At 36.6% G+C, this 16,351-nt stretch overlaps 1 protein-coding gene across 1 annotated transcript; it reads right to left on the bottom strand.

Moving 5' to 3' along the window:
* Positions 1 to 582: 582 nt before the first annotated feature.
* On the bottom strand, positions 583 to 12,861 carry ASIC5 (acid sensing ion channel subunit family member 5). Its single transcript, XM_065736051.1, has 10 exons — positions 12,822 to 12,861; positions 10,259 to 10,565; positions 8,924 to 9,155; positions 7,643 to 7,762; positions 6,651 to 6,800; positions 5,631 to 5,778; positions 5,103 to 5,159; positions 3,775 to 3,943; positions 1,650 to 1,741; positions 583 to 1,046 (listed from the first exon to the last, which is right to left on the bottom strand). Exons 1-10 carry the CDS (start codon positions 12,859 to 12,861, stop codon positions 847 to 849), a joined length of 1,515 nt encoding a protein of 504 aa, XP_065592123.1. The 3' UTR covers positions 583 to 846.
* Positions 12,862 to 16,351: the final 3,490 nt, after the last annotated feature.

The raw sequence follows: 16,351 nt of genomic DNA, 5'->3' as shown, positions 1-16,351 counted from the left end.
TGATGAAGCTTTTGAAAAGATGTCATGCAAATCTGAAAGCATCTCCAGCCTCACCTCAGCCATACTTTCATTGCAAATTCTCAGTCTGTTAGATTAAAAGGCTTTCTTCCTTATATCAGGAGATACTTTGATGCTCTGAACTGCTGCCCAAGCATGTGAAAATGGCTATGGTGCACAGGGAAACACAACAATAATCTAGGGAGATAAAATCCAGAACAGTCAAACACAGAAAGCATTATACAGTGCTAAAACCACAAAATCCTTACATTTTTTTAGTTGGACTTGAATTAAATCTTTCATCTTTCTGTACATTTAACATTGAAATTATGTTGCTCAGTTGTTCTGAACCACCCTGAAATTTTATTGCCTCTAGCAATGATAAACTCGGTCAATTGAGCCTATAAAAGGTCAGTAGCTTCGTTGCCTTAACAAAGTTAACAAAGGAATCTTTTCTGCAATGAAATTATAATTCTTCTATATATTTTACAATTGTGAAAACTTATTAGGAAGAATAGAAGGAAAGCAAGTGTTTACTGTCTCTGGAGTCCAACGGCATGAACTTGGCCTACGTTTACTGTTTTGCTCTTGACTTAGATGCTCTCAGTTTCTCAGTTTTGGATTTCTAATAGTTGGCAGACTCATTAGATATTTTTTTAAGATGATTACTGGCAAACAGGCAATGTACTGCGGAAGTTATTGTTATTAGGCACCCTCCTGATTCTGATAGGCAAAGCTACACTATCCTTTGCTGGAAGAAGTAAGCCTAGTAGCAAAGTCTTTGTCATAGATAAGGAATCTGCTTTTTCAACATAGCCATACTACATCTTTATGGTAGCTAAGGAACTTCTAACATTCTTGTATTCCCTTCTTTTTTTCCATGTGTGTTGGTTGGTTATGGGATGTATTATTCCACTGAGGTATTTCAGGAGCTTTCAACAGAAGAAAGAGGCACATCCAGAAGAAATTGGTGAAAATATACTCAAGGAGTTCTATGATTGTAATCATACTGGCACCACAAAACAATCCAAGCTGGCCGCCTACATCAGCTGTAGAAGAACAGATAAACATGTCATCTGAAGCACTTGGTTTAGTCTAGGAGGCAAACAAAACCCTGCCACAATTCAAGTGCTTAATAAATTCAAAATGCATAATCCATCACTTTAAGAAAACAATTACTGTTCTTAAGAATGTTATGGAGAAAAAAGACAAATGTGTTTCTTAAAATTCTAAACAAAGCACATACAACACAACATATTTTACTGTGGAATGTGTACTTAGAATATTTCCTACTTCTGTGCTTTCTTAGCCATTCTCTTGCTTTTCCTCCAGTGTTCTCCCTTTCTTCTACAACTCACAGAAATTTTCAGCTCTTGCATAGAATGGGTATGGTGAATAGACAAAAGCTACTGCAAGATTTAATTATTACTTTTCAACTCTCTTCCCTACTGCAGGTCATTAATGGTATGGCAGGAGGACATACCAAAAAGAAATGAAAAGCAAACATGATTATTACTGTTATAAACAAAAAACAATGCCTTTTATAGTATAAATCCAGATTGTTTAGGACTTGGGAGGGGAGAGAATAAAAAACAGATGTTTCAAAAACCTTTTTTAATTTGATCAGCAATAAATGTTGAACATTCTCTTACCAAGCAACTCAGATACAGTCAAGGCCTTCTGCTGCTGAGTTATTCTGTAGCTCAGATCATCATATTTAATGTCAATAATCACAAGGTTCTGCCTAATGACAAATATGTACAGTATTACTTGAGAGTGTTGTCCACATTTACCAACATCCATTAGTATAGACTGAATTCATGCAGAGTGACAGTGTCTTTTAAAGAATAGTCAGCTGGGGAATACAAAAAATGAGTAAAACCAAAACAAACAGGAAGTGTACTAATAGCAGTAAGTAAGAAGAAGTTATTAGAGGAATTGATCTTCAGGCTATGTTCTAAGAGTAACAGACTAAATCTATGCTATGAGATAAACTTCTTTGTCTTAAAGGCTGCAGAAATAGGCTTGAGTGGAAGCATTAACCATCCTAAGTCACGACAGAGACAGTGTTTGGAAATGTAGTATCCTGCTGCTATGTGCAAAAACCTATATAATTCTGATTATCCAATTATAGTATTTCTGCAAAGAATCTCTTGTCCTATATGCAGAGTTCTATCCTCTGCTAATAGCCTTTCTTACCTAATTATATTCTTGCTGCAAAAGTGCAGCAGTGGGTATGTCTTTGTCGGTGCAGGATGTGTGAAATGATTCAGTGCGAATAAAGAGCTCATCTTTATGATACCGTGACTACAGAGTCAGCATAACTGCTAAATTGAAGATAAACGTAATAGTAGTTGAAAATGATAATGAAATTAGTTATTTTATGTTCTCTGAGAATACAGTATTTGCTTTACAAAGCAATTTCCATCTCTTTAGTTGATAATTCTAAAATCTAGATAACATTATAAAAGTAATCTTTTTTCCATGGCTTTTACTAGTAAGTCCTCCTACAGTTGTCGTCAGGTCCCTAGTGGCACTGTACAATATGGTAGTAAGAAGTGAACTTTTCCCTTCTTATGTTTTCGGAAATTAATCAGGTCTATGTTTTATAGCTCAGAATATGTACTTTTATAATATGTTGGCTGCATTCCTATTGGTTAAGGCTTGGTAACAGAAGAACGTTCTGTATTTTCTCTTGCCTAATTTAATGATTGTAGGGCTGTTCATGATGTTTACAGGCAATAATAAAATCAACAGAGATAAAATGTTTTCAAAGGATAATTATCTTTTACATATTACAATAGGTATAATTTTCACAATCTTCATGTGGTTCCTGTTCAGGTATAAACGCATGGAAGCACCTGCAGACTGATGGATTCAAGAGTGACAAAACTGAAGTCACTGAAGCAATGAAATAATCATAAGTATTTCTTTAGATGGATTTTTTGCAGTTGTAAATAATTTGAATCTGTGGATAGTAGGAGTTCATGTAACATCAGTATTAACACGTATTGCTGACACATACCACTGAAGTAATTTGGATTATAAAACCATACCAAATGTTCTTTGACAAGTGGATTGTAGATTTCTAGCAAAAAAAAAACAAACCCAAAACCAAACAACAACAAAAAAACAACATGGAAATCCTATTCAATACACAATGTTTGCTTTTTTCATGGAAATTCAATATCAGTTTATACTGTTATTGTAAGGTGTGTATGCCTTATTAAATAGTAAGTACACATAATACTACTTCAAACTTAAATATATGCAGATTGTGCTAGCTCAGCATTGCCACTGAGCAACACAGCTGTAAGTGTAATGTATGATCTAACAATTTCTTGGATAAAATGTGCTGTCAATTCCATAGAGACCTATTTTCACGCTAGACCTCTTCTTAGGTTGTAGTCTCACTATTTTTCCTTTATGTAGAATTTTTGTTTGCACAGATAGGACCATAGTGCTTTTCTACTTCTTGAGAATATGACACCAAATATTTTCTAATTTTTTTTTACAATTTAAATGTTATTACTGAAATTTTACTAACAATAGAAAAGAATATTACACCTGTGACATTATTCCTGCAATAAAACTTAGCTCTTCAGGACTTTCACAGCTTTCCTTGTTAACGTGTTGAGAGAAATGACATGAAGTTTATCTAGCATGGTTTTGGGTTGTTCATTGGCTTCTGTTGGATGGACTGCTTGTGTGGACTCTCTCCTCCTGTTTGCAGACTTAGAAGTAATTATTTCTTTATTAGGTGATAAGAATGATTACCTGATGTACTCTGGACTTTTCTTCAGCTTTGAAGAAATGTATTTAATGGCATTTTCTCCTCCAAAACTTGAGTAGGTGACAGTGGTAGGATAATGTGTTTCTTCACATTGGGCAGGGCAAGTAGAGTTGTGGGTTCCTACTGTACATAATCCTTTTACCTCTATATCACCTGAAAATTCAGGAGAAATATCTTGCACATTTCTAGATGAGCACACAGCATTAAGACTTTTCTAACCTCACAAAATTACTTTTAACCGATTTTGATGAAGACTTGTCTTGGTTACCCTTAGAAAAGTGGATACTTTTACTTGAAATAACAAATACCTGTAACTGACACTTAGGAAACTGCAGGATAGTAAGGGTTGAGATTCTGGGGTTTAATTTATTCTCCCCTCCCATAGATACACAACATCTGCAGGTCTTTTTACCCTCATTAAGGCTTGATGTGCTTATTACTTCTTGTCCATGACGCAGTTGGACAACAGAAGGCTGTCCATGTAAATATACTTAATGCAGTCCTTGATCTTGATATTTGCCTAGCTCCAAATGTTGCTGGTAATTTACTGTTGTCTACTGTCCTTCTATGCAAATATTAAATGGAAGTCACCATTTTGCAGGTGTGTCTGCTCATGACACTGAGGAACCATTCCTCTAACAGGGCTCTAAGAGAAAGAAATCTGGAGGAAATTAGTAGCTGGGGGGAAGGTAAGACAAAGTGTCTTCCTGAAGTATAAACTGTTATGCACAGTCATTCTTTCTGAAGTGAGTGCTACAGTTTTCTGTTTGTAGTTGTCTTTCTTCTGCCTCTAGACTTCTTGCTTTTGCTTACTGGAAGGAAGGAGTTATCTAGGTCTGTTAGGGAGTGATTTGAGGTATTCTTTCCCCACAAAATAACCAGTCAGTCTATATGCTCTCTTAATTAACAGATTCTGTGGAAGGGGGCTCACATTGCATAGCTGCAACCAAAATGAAAGAAGGTTTTTAAGATTTATGAGAAGTTATTTCTCAGATTACAATGAACAATGTTTTCCAGAGAGTCACTTCGAATGATTTAACAAATTCCATATCTGCTGTTTGCAGTTCTTTTGCTCATGGAAATGAGTGATTTGAAAACATTCATTTTATTTACAAAAATACAGACCCTTAAGTTCTGGTGATTTTCAGTTAGATTTTTTTCTCCAGTCATCAAACTTCTTATTGTTTCTGATCTCTATTTTCAGAATATTAAGCAAACTGGCATGTGCTCTATCTCAGTATTTCAATAATTTGGGGTATTTTCTGCTATTTGGGATTCGATTGTGAAATATTAATATGAAATTATTACTTACGGATTGCAGGATAAACACAATTGTAAGACTTCATTAAATCACATTCCGCTCCATTTCCTTAAAAATAAATTATTTTAGGAACTTAATTTAATGACATAACCCTTAGTTCTATTTATGCTAAATTGAAAAAATGTCATGAAATCCTACGTGCTACTTCATACTTTTTATTATGCATCTGAGGTCACAGTTCATTCCAGCACAGTACAGATACAAATCAAAAATAGTGCATAGAGATAGGGATCAGCTGACCAAGGTAGGATGCTCTCTGATGGAGCAAATGTTCAGTGTTGTGTTCCAGCTAGAACTGCTTTTAAGGATGTGGCTCAGTCTTTGTGTTGGCTAGCTAAGGCAAGGAATTTCTGGTTCAAGTGGTGGTAATTAAGAAAAAAAAACAAACAAAAAAAACAACTAATCCCAGCTGTAGTTATCCTGCTAAGATCTCCTCTGCCATTTGGTAGTGTAATGTCTCCTATCAAGATAGTCTTTAAATATTATATATATAAATATTATGACAGTCCTAAGAAATACCTGGAAGGATAAAAGGCAAACAGCCGCACCAATCCTGTATGTACCAGGCCTTGCATTCCTGCAAACAGCCATTAGTACTGTAAGTATCCTGGTACTGAAGTTTGATGTCAGGCTTGCACTCTCCCCATGGATATTCTTGGATGATTGACTGTAGGTAGTAACAGAAGATAAACATTTGTCCCTTTTAATATAGATACAGCTTCCTCATATTTTATAATGTTAAAGGCAGCATTTTTAAGATGTAAAGCAGTAACACTGTGATTTAATTAGAAGCAATTACAATTTATGCTTCTGGAATTGTAAAGTCATCTCCACTCTAACACATTGCAAATAGGACCAAGTCAGGACAGTGGGGTAGCAATCTCAAGTTGTGCCAGGGGAGGCTACCAGGGTTCTAATAAATCATTAGTAGTAATGGAATGTGCTGATGGAAATCTACTGCAGTACCTTTACAGCATTACATCAGTAAAACTGCAAGATGTTTGCACTCTACCACTTCCTGAAGGGAGGAGGAGGTGAGGAGGGGGTGGGCCTCTTCTCCCTGATAAATAATGACAGGATGAGAGGGAATGGCCAGAAGTTGCGCCGGGGAAGATTTAGATTAGACCTGAGGAAACATTCTTTCTCTGAAAGAGTGGTCAGGCACTGGAATGGCCTGCCTAGGTAGGTGGTTGAGGCACCATCCCTAGCGCTGTTCAAGAAGCGTTTAGATGAGGTGCTAAGGGATTTCATTTAGTAGTTGGGTAGGGATAGTGATAGGAGGATGGTTGGACTAGATGATCTTGTAGGTCCTTTCCAACCTTATGAACCTATAAGATGCTAACATGAATAAAAGCAGATTAAGCTATTAGATTATGACCACTGATAACACACAAAAAAAAATGACTGGAAAATTTATTCTTAAAGCTAACCATGGCATAATACATAATTTAACATCAAAAGCATCAAACTTGTTGTGCCTGGGAAGAGAATTAGCAACAGTAAATAGTGATATTGCCACTCAGTGGTCAAGGTGCTTACCTTCAGTTGCTGAATTGCAACCTGCGCGTGCATGCCAACTGGTGTTAATAAACCTAACCCATCAAAACGTGGAGTCTCTTTGGGTGAATGGATAACAAAAGTGATGCCAGAATCAGTATAACCAAGGGCAGGATCATCAGTGAATTGTTCCTGACATGAAAAAGAATTATTTAAAACAGTTTTTGTTTTGCTTATGCTCTGAAAATTTAGCTATATTTAAATAGTGCTATGTTTTCTTTGGTCTTATTTCTCTAGTTTTTTTCTAGCAAGTTACAAAATAGTACAGGAACAAACTGATGACAGTTTCATTTGTTGATTACCACTGTGGGTTTTCTTCCAGTTCCTCTAAATTTCTAGGGTTTTTTTTAGTTCCTTCTATTATCTCCCACATTCAAAAGCAAGAAGGCAAAGATGAACTTTCACTCACAACTTAAAGATTCATTCCTTTTTACTTGCACCTACCCCACATATGTCAGGAAGGTCTCCATTTCACTCTTGAGATCCTGTCACTCCTCTCTCTTACAATTTCCAGAGAGCACAAATGAATATTTAACTCTTTGATAATTCTAGGTTTTAGTTTTCTTTTCTCATCTCAACAGGTCATATTCCCTGAGCTTTGTGTGTTGGTATGTTTTGTTTTTTTTCTTGGTCAATTACAATGCTAATAAGGCCGAAAACTATAGGCAGTGCAAGGACCAGACCCTCGAGAGCTTGTATAAAATGAAATTATGTCTCTGATGTTTTTCAGCTGTAGGTAAATTGTATGCATATATGCTTGCTTGCAGCTTTCAAAACCATTCAGCTGGTGCAGAGTCAACAGTCATCTAGAATTCTTAAACCAGTTTTGGATTTTTAAAATACACTTGCACTCAGAAACAGTCTTGAAAAAGAATTTTATAGAAGGAATCCTGAAGGTCTGATTAAAACAAACACATCTATTTATCTATGAGTTATTATATGATGAAATGTTATAATCATAAGTATAGCTGTACCTGTTGGACATCAAAAAGTAAATGTAAGCCCCTTCCAGACAAGCTCACTCTTCTTGCTGGAAGATCATTGTAATTGAAAGTAAAGCAGTTTCCATATTCAGTGAAAACGTGTTCAAAGTCCTTTGAAAGAGTAAAATAGGGAAGAATAACGTGAAAGAAGAAAAACTTTAAAATTGCATTAGTGAATCAAATTGGACTAGTTCGTTGGGTTTTATTTTATTTTTGTTGATTTTCCCCAAAAGCAATGCTGAATTTTACAATTAGGAAGGATGGTAATGTTCAAAAGCATTTAATTCCTTTCCACGAGAAATCACCTATAGAAATTTAAAGGATTAATTGATATAATTAATGCCTATGAGCTAGTCAGAATAATTTAAGGAGATTGTTGGTTTTCTACAACTATTATATTCTACTGAAATGATACATTAAAAAAAACTTGTTTAATTTTTCCAGTGGTTGTTTAGTGGAGACTATTTCTAATGTATGTGTGATATTGCATATAGGGGTACAGTAGATGCGTTTTTCTCCCAAACCACTTCATCATTGAACTGAAAACCCTTGCTAATATGACCACATTTCTTAGCTTTCATTTTAGCTATTTGAAACTAGTGTCTTTTGAGTTAAGAGAACTCACCAGTGACTGATCTTAGAAGCTACATCATATCTAAAGATTAGATTAACCTGAAGGATTATAGGGCCGACTTTTCTGTTCACATATTATATTGAAAATGGGAATTGCTTTTTGGAAGAATTGACATGAATAGATCACATTATTTCATTACTTTCCCAGATTCCTGTGGATGGGCTATATTAATCTCATTTGAAATTGTTTTAGGTTCTGCGTATGTCTCTGGCTGTCCGTGTTCTTGATCTCAAGAATAAAACTAACTACATTAGTTGAATGCACCTGCATAACTATGTTATACAAAGAAACTCCATTCAAACTGATGTCTTAGGCTTTTTATGGTGGCTGGGTGAAGCTTGAAGGCATGACGGCTTTCAAAGGCCACATAAGTGGGACTAGGCAGGGAGAAATCCAGACTGAAATTTCATTCTACAGCTCAGGGAGTCCACTAGGCTGTCCTGCATTCAGCAGGAGAATCGGGGTCCTCCTCAGGGTGACTTATAGCTTGATTTTTATTTATTTTTTTTCTCTCCATTGAATGACTGTAAAGGAAAATGGGGGGAGTAGCTGGCAAAACCACATATCTGAAGTCAACTGGTAAGAATATATCCCCTTTCCCTCCATTCTTCTGTTTTAGTAAAGGCAAAAGTATTTACCTCTGGGTGACATGTCTTTCCAAAAAATTCACATTCTAGCAATGTGCTGCCGTTCAGATAAAATCCATTTTCCCTTGTGAACTCTTTAATGCTGAAGTTTTGGTTTCCGTGGAGGAAGCCATTTAGCTCTTGGAAGTATTTGTCTTCAATAGCAAATTGTTGGACATTTCCAGACACGATGTTCCAAAGGAAAAAAATGATTTGAAGGTTACTCACTGCATGAGCTTGAAACCTATCAATGGGAAGGAGAAAGAATTACTTGGAGTTCTGCACAACTATTGGACTGATTTCAGTGCTCTTTTTGACAACTATGTGACGTGCTTCTCAAGTTCTACCTCATTCCTGTCCACCATGCCTGTACTTTGATCTCTAGAACATGGATAAACAGTGTAGTCTTAATTTCTGGGAAACAGGTATTTCCAAACAAGAGAACAGAAAAGGTACCCCTTTCCAGGACTATTCTAAAAACACTTCTGTTGCATGGGGTTACTAAAAAAACAAGCGAATCAATAAAACCGATTGGCCATCTACATAATCCAACAGCCAGAATTATTGAGCTTATTAAAAGCTGGACAATTGTATTTACATGAGGAAAAGTACCTGGGGAGACCAATTCCTTTCAAAAAAAGAGCTGTGTTCCTTCATAAAATTGATTTCTAAATGCATCTCATGTACCTGTGTTACTATGGCACTAAGTCTACCTTCAATGAGCTTTGTGACTGGTGCTGCAATAGCAGGAACCAGAGGTAATCCTTTGTCCTAAAATCCTTTTGAAATCTCAGAAATATGAGATACTGGAGGTGCTAAAGAAAGAAAGATTTGTGCCTCTTTGTTCTTCCAGCAAAGAGAACAATTACTGAAAACAGGAGTGAAGAATAAGCAAAACAGGATCAGCAGATGGATGTTAGGCAGACAACTGGTAGCTGCCTGGCTATGGTAGCTGCCTTGCTACAACAAGGTAGACAACTGGTAGCTGCCTTGCTATGTGCTGCCAATATAGTTGCAGCAAATGAGAGGTTTTAATAATATATGCTCAACTCAAGAGACTTCTATTTGCAGCATATATTCTACAGTGTAACCCAGAAGGTCTTTACACTGGGCAATGGGAATGAAAAATAATGTGGCAGAAAGGCAGCTCCAGATATTTAGGACTTAAAAACCTGCCTTCCCTGATTATCATGTTTTTCTCTTTATCCAAACAGTGGTGTGGAACATAGACCCCTCAGATTTGTGTTCTGTGGTAGTTGTGAAACCAACTGTGGAGCCCAGCTGCTTTATACCAGCCAAATAAAGAGATGTGGCCTCTCAAGAGCAAGCAACAAGCATAACTTTTACCTGTTGAGGTTGCAAAAAGTCACAGCAGGAAATCTGATGTTTTCCACATGCTGAACTACCACGGTGGTGGTGGTTGGCCAGCTGAAGTAGTAGTTAAAGCGACTGCAGATTTGCCATATGACAATGCCTAGACAGCCTGTGACTACCAGCAGCCACAGCACTCTGCGTGTCCTGCTCTGCGTTTGAACAATGTTTTGCACTCCATGAAATGATATGGATGAGGCAAACTCCTGTTGATACCTCCTTCTGTCTTCCAAACATGGCAGCAGTTTCTTTGTTAAGCATAGTCGTACCTGTTCCAATTTTCCTAAATATTGACCAAATGAAAACACTTTTTTAATTTAAATTAGCATTTAATTGGCTCTTAGGATAGGAAACTATGTAATTAAGATACTGGGAAGCATCTTATAAGAGCCATAAACTTTCTGATTAGCTGACTTACTTTTAAGTGTAGTCTAGAGATCTAGGTTTGTGCGCTTGATTAGCGCTCAGTTCTATCTTCTCTGTCTGAGAATAGTCTGTCATGCAATATTTTATGCTCCACGATTGTTAAGCATATTAATATAAATAAATAGTTCCATTCCCATGGAAAAGATTGAATTTTTGACATACCACAGGATGCTGTGAACCTACTGTAAAAAGCTAAGCATCTGATTATTATAGTAACGTCCTATTGAAGTCCTGGTCCTTCCTGCTTGTTCTAAAAGATAATGTAAAAAGGGAGTTAGACATTTTTCAGACTTTTACCCTTATGTTGCCAAAATTTCTGTGTGAGACTTGGAGGATTACAGATTCACTTGGAAACCTACTCTCCTATCCTTAGGTTTGTATTAGTAGATTTAAGTGTGGCATATTTTGTTGCGTTATTCAACTGATTTACTGGAAGTTGTTACAGTTGAAATGAGGAACAAAGGGATGTGAGAGTTATCTTCCAAAGATGTCTTGACCTCATCAACTCTCTGGGATATTGCTTTGGCCTGTGGGCAGGCTGTGCTAATTAAATCCCAGCTGGTTCTGGATTTCAAAATACTTCTCAAAGGAAACAATTTTATTTATGTTTTTATTCATTCATCTAAGAATTTTGATTCAATGCTAGTATGATTTACTCTGATTCTTATGACTATTTCTTCTGGAAAACTGCTCAAAATTTTCTCTCCTAGCTCTAGTGACTTCTGGATCTTCTGGCAAAGCTGTTTAGTCATGGGTGCTTTTGTATTCCCCATTGTAACAAAGGGGATATGATTAGAAACTACTTTATCTGCAGACCATAATACCGATCCAAGGAGTATTGAACAAATTTAATATTGTTGCAAGGCATAGATGCCAGCCACTGCTTTTGTGATCTGAAGACGCATTTTTTTCTTTAATCTTTGGTCTTGGTCTGACTCTCTTAAAAATAGCAATGACTTAAATATATTTAAAATGATTGTACAATGTTATTAAATGATGATGCTAGATAGACAGTAAGATGCTGGGCAAACATTTGGCCTTATCTCTCTCAAGAATTTATGGTTTAATATGTATATCTTCTTTTGGTAGTGATTTAAAGTACTTTTATTGCTGACAATGCAGTAAAAATATGTGGATTAAAAAATATATGTTAATAGAGAATCCAAGGTTTAATGGATGGATAGGCAAGGAGGCAAGTAAATCAGAAAGATCCAGGTACAAGAACACGTTTCAGCGTAGGCAAATATGGAATGTGAATGTAATAAGTAAGGCAGACCTGTGTTCAGGATGAGTTGCAGGTAGCTTGCCTCAGGAAATGCTGGTTGCTGAAGAAGCCATGAGAGCCATAATGGTTAGACAGAGAAAACTAGTTTCTCAGTCCAATGCTTTTGAAGAAGAAATGAGTTCTCTATATACGTAGCCAGGGATATACTGTTTAGAGTTGGTCTAAAACCTAAAGAAATTCACATTATCTTTAATGCTAATACTGTAAGCTGAATTTAAATAAGTTCTTTAACCTTGGTAAGTAGGCAGTTCATCGCAATCCATAACTACCTGTGTAGGAAACTGATAGATAATAATAATAAGATCTTTTGATCTTGTGTGGGTGGGGAAATGTAGAAGGACCCAGTGAAAGGAACTGGAAGCTAAGCTCTTGTACAGAAGAAATAAAGTACAGCATCTTGAAAAAGCAACTCATCTTCACCTAGAGCTATTAACTGGAAGGAGTTATTTGGAGTTATATCACGTAGGTTACATGTAGCTTCTGTCTGTACAAAGGTTATTTAATCTGGATAGATTAGACTTGATCTAATACTCATTCAATTATGGCATCATTCAGGAAAGTCATTGCCCAGTTAAAGCAGTGTTAGTTTTATTCTACATGCATACAAGACCAATAGCTGGGGAGCATTCCTCTTGTCCTAAGAGTAACATTTTTTTCTTCAAGCTTTTTTTCACCTCTCCCTTCTTGAAAATATATATGACTTCTATTTTGGATAAGGTTACAAGAGAGAAGAGACAGTGTTTCTCATTTTGATTGTCAGTTCTGATAAAAACACCCAAATATAACTAAAGCTTTTGGTAAGACAATCTAATATGTCTAGTCACTTACCTTTAGCATCCAATTGAGTGAATCTCCCCAGCTGGTCCATGAGGCTGTGCTTATTTCAGTAAGAGAGGAAAGGATACAGTAAGCTGCCTTATTGCTGCGATCATTGCTAGCTAATGGCTTTTATAGAAAACTAAATGGGAGGTGATACTTGATGACACATAACACTGGGCAATTTACCTGCCAGGGTTGCTATGTTTTGCCTTTAGATTACTTGGTCTGAAAAATAAAAGAGAAGATTAGTTTTGAGAAGATTATTTTTATGGCAGGATCAGATGTTCAAGTACCTATTACACCAATAATAGTAGAAGTGCAGGCTTCTGTCTTGTTGCATCACCTTTTAAGTTAATTTTTCATAATTTTTCTTCTTATTTTAGAAAGGTGTCTTCACTGAAATACTGTGCTGTTCTGAGCTGAGTACATTCTCTGAAAGCAGATAAGGAACCCTTTCCCTGGAGGGCAGTGAAGGTCTGCTACTAGGTTCCTACAAGCAGCAGGGTGTAGCTCACCCTCACTTTGAACAGTTCTAATAACCAGGTCCAGATTTCACACTCTTGTGGGCTTCAGCAAAAAATGAGCTGCAGTTCTTCAGCTCCACCTGAAGGTGAGGAAGACATATGCTGAGTCAGTCATTCCTTATCAAGTCCCTGCCAAAAAGAACAGAAACTGCTTTCTTGGTAAGTGAATGGTGTGATCTTGTTTGAAAACCACTTCTAGTAAGCAACTGGGCATGTAAGCCAAGACAATGGAAAGTGCTAGAAAGCTCACGTGTGAGATGTGCTTGATTAATATTCTAGGAAGATTTAAAACACTGTCATGTTCACTTTCTGGTCTGCACAGGGTGGAGATCTTGGAGTTATTTTTTCTCTCACAAAGGTCCAATTCAGTGCCTACAGCATGCTTGGGTTCCTAGGTGGGCCAGCTCGGCCTCTCAGTGCCTCATTGGCATCCACAATTTGCTGGCTGTTTTCTGGGAGTGTCACTCAGACATGTTAAATTATTGAGCTCCATTTACTCATTCATGTGCGATGAGCAGATTTCTGTACTCAGCTTCTTGAAAAGCAGCCCTCTTCCTTTTGTTACTTTTGCTTTGTGGATGAGGCTTTCTACCACAGCAAGCTTTGAGCAGTACTTGCATTCACTCAGGCAGTAAAGTACTTAACTGTTTTTCAAACCGTTTTTCAACATCTACATGTAACTCAACCATACCTAATGCACTGCTGAACAGTTATTTGCTGATCTATTGATTCCTATTAAGACAAAGTACTCTAATTCACAGTACCCAGACAATGCATTTACATCTCTTAAAACTTGCTTGAGTTCTTAAATCGAAACTAAATTGGTCTGTTAATACTGCTATGTGCATGGGGTTAAACTAGTACAAACTGCAAGTTGCCCTGTACACAGCAAATATGATTAATCTTACTTTCTTAAAGTATCTTTACGAAGATTGTGTTTATGTAATATGTTTGATGAACGTGGAATATGTTCTTTGTTTTACAAAATAAAATTGGCTTCAATTTTTCTTTCTTTTATGGTTGTTTTCCATTAATTCTTAAGCAAAAACTGGCTGAAGACCAGTCATCCTCTATTTGTTTATTGTTCCTAAATGGCTTTCAAAAGTAGCTTTCAGATGGACCATAAATTGGTCACAAGGAGCTTATTTTTTGCATTCACTTCTTGTCATATGTGTCTGGTTATCTAAATCTCAGGAAAACCAATTGATGACACAGGTGGTCACAAATTTTGTATTCAAATCTTGTAAATTTTGTTTTCCAGATGTTTTGATGTCAATCCTCAATGCTTTTGAGTTCTTTTATTGTATGGCCAACTTGAAAAAGATGCTGCAACCAGTGTGACTGCATTGCTATTTGCAGAAAAAAAGAGATGAGGTGTCTTAAATTATATTTCCATAGCTTATTTGTAGCAGAATGTTGTAAGAATGCTTATGGGCTGCTGGAGGAAAATGCATACCTATATATCTACACACAAACATATTTAGCTTTCACTGGACTTTTCCCATAAAATGTTACGACATTTCCTACCAACATCTGTTTCATTGTAGGAGTCTCTTTGCTCTGTAGACAGTAATGCCCCATAAAATGTTTTTTTTTCCTCTTTTTAATAGAAGGTGCTTAAGTATTTACCAACATAGTGGACTGCAAATACTCATTCTGAATCCATGCATAAAATGAAAAATCCATGTAAAAAGAAAACATTGAGAGGGGAAAAAAAAAAAGGAAGTTGCTACCATCTGGACTGTTATACTGTGTTGTCACTGCCACTTTATGGCAAATGCTGGGATAAGTGCAAAATGGTAACTAACTGTAAATGCAGGCATCCATCTTGCTCCTTCTTTCAAGGCAGGTGTGCTTGTGGATTCAGCAAGGAGGAGCTAGGCTGCCAAGAAAGGAGCTTACAGAATTCAAGGACTTCTTGGGCCCGTCTCCATCCATTGACACAGAATCAGCTGTGCCTGATTTTCTGCTGTCATCAGTATTTTCTAATGCTCCGCAGACAGTAGATATTACTGTATTTATTTATTTTTAAATTTTCTCTTGTCTTGCCATTATTTAAACTGGTTACTATAATATTCAGGGGGACAGGAAAACAGATTATTAGTTTTCCCTTTGTAAGAAATCTATGAAACAAGTTTGGCAACATAAAGATTTTATAAGCAACATTGTTTTGTGGAGTTCAAATGCAGACTAAGCCACTCTTTTCTGTTTGTGTCAGTCAAGTAAATCCCACTGTTGGTGGAACCAAATGCTATGATTCTTCTCTTGGGCTATACAGGTCATACTCTTTTTCTTAATGGACCTCATCTTTTACATCGAACATTTGTTTTTTCTTGCCATTTTCTTCTGAACTTTTTCCAAGTAGTCTTTATCCTTCTTGAAAAGTAGTGTCAAGGACATAGTGCAACATACATCCTTTCTGATGCTGGATAGAAAGGAAGATGTCATGTTTCCCATGTCACGTGAAAAGCTGCTCTGTGAAATTTCTAATATAAAATTCACTTTCCACAGAGTTTTGCTTTTCGTTGTCTAATGTATTAATAATGTATTAATTTTGTGTATGTGAAACACCCATCTCACTCCTAATATTTTTTTTCTTGTTTGATAATCATTGTTAAATTTCAGAAGTATTAGTCTTTGCTTCACTGAAACTGCATATTACTTATTTCAGTGCATTAAGATCATTTTGAATTCTAGCCCCCATCTGCCAGCATTTATACCTTCCAGGCAGTTCTCATTCTTCAATTTGGAGAAGCATACAGCCTATTCCAGCATCCAGGCCATTAATGATAATACTGAATAGCATCAGATTAGCAAATTGCTATTGGAGTTTGTCCTGAAGCAGCCCTTTGCTCTTGCTAGGCAGCTCTGCCATGGAGCAAACAGCAGCACGAGCTGAGACACGTGGAGGCATGGAGACAGCTCTGGGCTTTGTCTTCAGTGAACCTGACTAGTAGCCAAGTTCCCAAGAGGGAAGAGTAACAGCTTCCCCATGCTGAAGGATTGAACCTTGCA

The sequence above is a fragment of the Cyrtonyx montezumae genome, unplaced genomic scaffold (assembly GCF_038088225.1).
Source record: "Cyrtonyx montezumae isolate F1298 unplaced genomic scaffold, pur_monq_1.0 scaffold_2, whole genome shotgun sequence".
Taxonomy (NCBI): Eukaryota; Metazoa; Chordata; class Aves; order Galliformes; family Odontophoridae; genus Cyrtonyx; species Cyrtonyx montezumae.
Note: the sequence above shows the minus strand (reverse complement) of the source record. Positions and strands in the feature narration are given on the sequence as shown.

Excerpts from the sequence above, each read along its gene's own strand:
- ASIC5 (XM_065736051.1), bottom strand. The coding sequence starts at position 12,861 with ATGGACCAGCTGGGGAGATTCACTCAATTGGATGCTAAAG. Across the intron at positions 5,779-6,650 it reads TTGCAATTCAGCAACTGAAG|TCAATCATCCAAGAATATCC; the intron begins GTAAGCACCTTG and ends TACTACCTACAG. Across the intron at positions 3,944-5,102 it reads TTGTGTTTATCCTGCAATCC|GTGATATAGAGGTAAAAGGA; the intron begins GTAAGTAATAAT and ends CTGAATTTTCAG.